General features: G+C 35.3%; 1 protein-coding gene across 1 annotated transcript; it reads left to right on the forward strand.

Annotated features, from left to right (window-relative positions):
• Positions 1-650: 650 nt before the first annotated feature.
• LOC129117092 (odorant receptor 131-2-like) lies at positions 651-1,219 on the forward strand (the record flags this gene model as incomplete). Its single annotated transcript, XM_054627642.1, has 1 exon — positions 651-1,219. A coding segment is annotated over one exon (569 nt), but the record flags the coding sequence as incomplete, so codon positions are not given.
• Between the last annotated feature and the right edge of the window lie 400 nt (positions 1,220-1,619).

Here is a 1,619-nt window from a genome sequence, read left to right on the forward strand (position 1 = left end):
GACTACTCAAGAAAGACTATTTGTATACATACAAGATTCATAAAGCAATGTGGATTTCTTTATTAATTGTCTTTTTTTCTCACAAAATAATCAAGAAGAACTGAATCCATATGTCATTTACATACAGAACATGAACTCAACCCTCACTGATATAAAATTAAATTAAGTTTGCAATTCAATTCTGCTGCTTTTTAATTCTGCCAGTGTTTAGGCCTATGCTGTTTTCTTTTTACCCATTCACTGTATCAAATGCATTTAATATTTTACAATTATTCTCATATGTTACCTTCTTTGCTGTGATTTGTGATTTTGGAGAAAACAAACTATAATATAGGACCTTGTCTCCAATACAATAATAATCCGACAATAATGAAGAATATATTTATGAAAATATTTAAAAAATCTATGATCAATTCTAACAACACCCTGAAAACTGTATTATTTTATTTATCGTAATGTGTGTACCTATTGACTGTATGAAATGTATTTCAGTGGGGACATTTACAGGATTACAGCAGCATAGATATAGTGCAAACAAGAGACATAGTAAAAGAAAAACAAGATAAAATAAAATGAAATAAAAAACAAGTATAAATAAGCAACAAAAAACAGTAAAAAAATCCACAATAACTGAAATATTATATGTACAGACAGAAAAACTACCATCATCACCATGAGAAACACAGCGGTGGCTATCTTTGTGGTTTGGGCTTTCGGTTCACTTAATATCCTCACACGAGTTATTCTACTGTTGGATTTTCCATTTGAAGACCTGGAGAGCCTGCAGATGAAAGACTTTTGTGCCAAAGTTAATATACTTCTCGGCCAAATGTCTGTTCTTTATGATAAAGGCTACACTTATTTTCTGTTTGTTTCAGCTGGTGTTGCAATCATTTGTTCATATATTGGTGTGATGATAGCAGCCAGGTCGGCCTCCACAGACAAAGCTTCAGCCCAAAAGGCTCGTAACACGCTGCTGCTGCATCTGTTGCAGCTGGTTCTTAGTCTCTCCTCAACCATACAAAACCCGTTGCTCACAGCGTTCTCAAAGGTCCTAGACAGAGAAACATTACTGCGCATCCAACTCTACCTTTATGTGTTTATTATCATCTTCCCAAGATGTCTGAGTTCTCTCATCTATGGAATCAGAGACCGGACCATCAGACTTGTGTTCGTAAAACATCTTTGCTGTCAGTGGAGACGCTCACGTTTTCAATGATACACATGTATGTAATAGACAGTTTACTTAATTGTGGGTCAATGTTGTTTGAGGGATGAAACATTTTTTGTCAAATGACTTGTATGTGCACAGTTATTTGGCCAATAAAGGTGATTCTGAAAATGTTAATAAAATATAATAGTGAGCCTTGGCTTATTGTTCGAGATATGATCTTTGAAAGGAACTAAGGGTAAAGAAACATCGAACACAGCGGTCTAGACTACAGACTAACACCACAGAAAAGTCCCTTTAATTACACCACAGTTGTTTTTAGTATTAACATGGTCTTTATTAGGGCCGCTTCTTGCCTTGGCTACATGAGGTGAAGAGAAGCTGTCCGGTGTTGTTGAGATATCGGTGTGCTTTCTTTACCTTTCACCCAAATGACCAATAACAAATA

This window comes from Anoplopoma fimbria, unplaced genomic scaffold (assembly GCF_027596085.1).
Source record: "Anoplopoma fimbria isolate UVic2021 breed Golden Eagle Sablefish unplaced genomic scaffold, Afim_UVic_2022 Un_contig_13433_pilon_pilon, whole genome shotgun sequence".
In the NCBI taxonomy this organism is placed as follows: Eukaryota; Metazoa; Chordata; class Actinopteri; order Perciformes; family Anoplopomatidae; genus Anoplopoma; species Anoplopoma fimbria.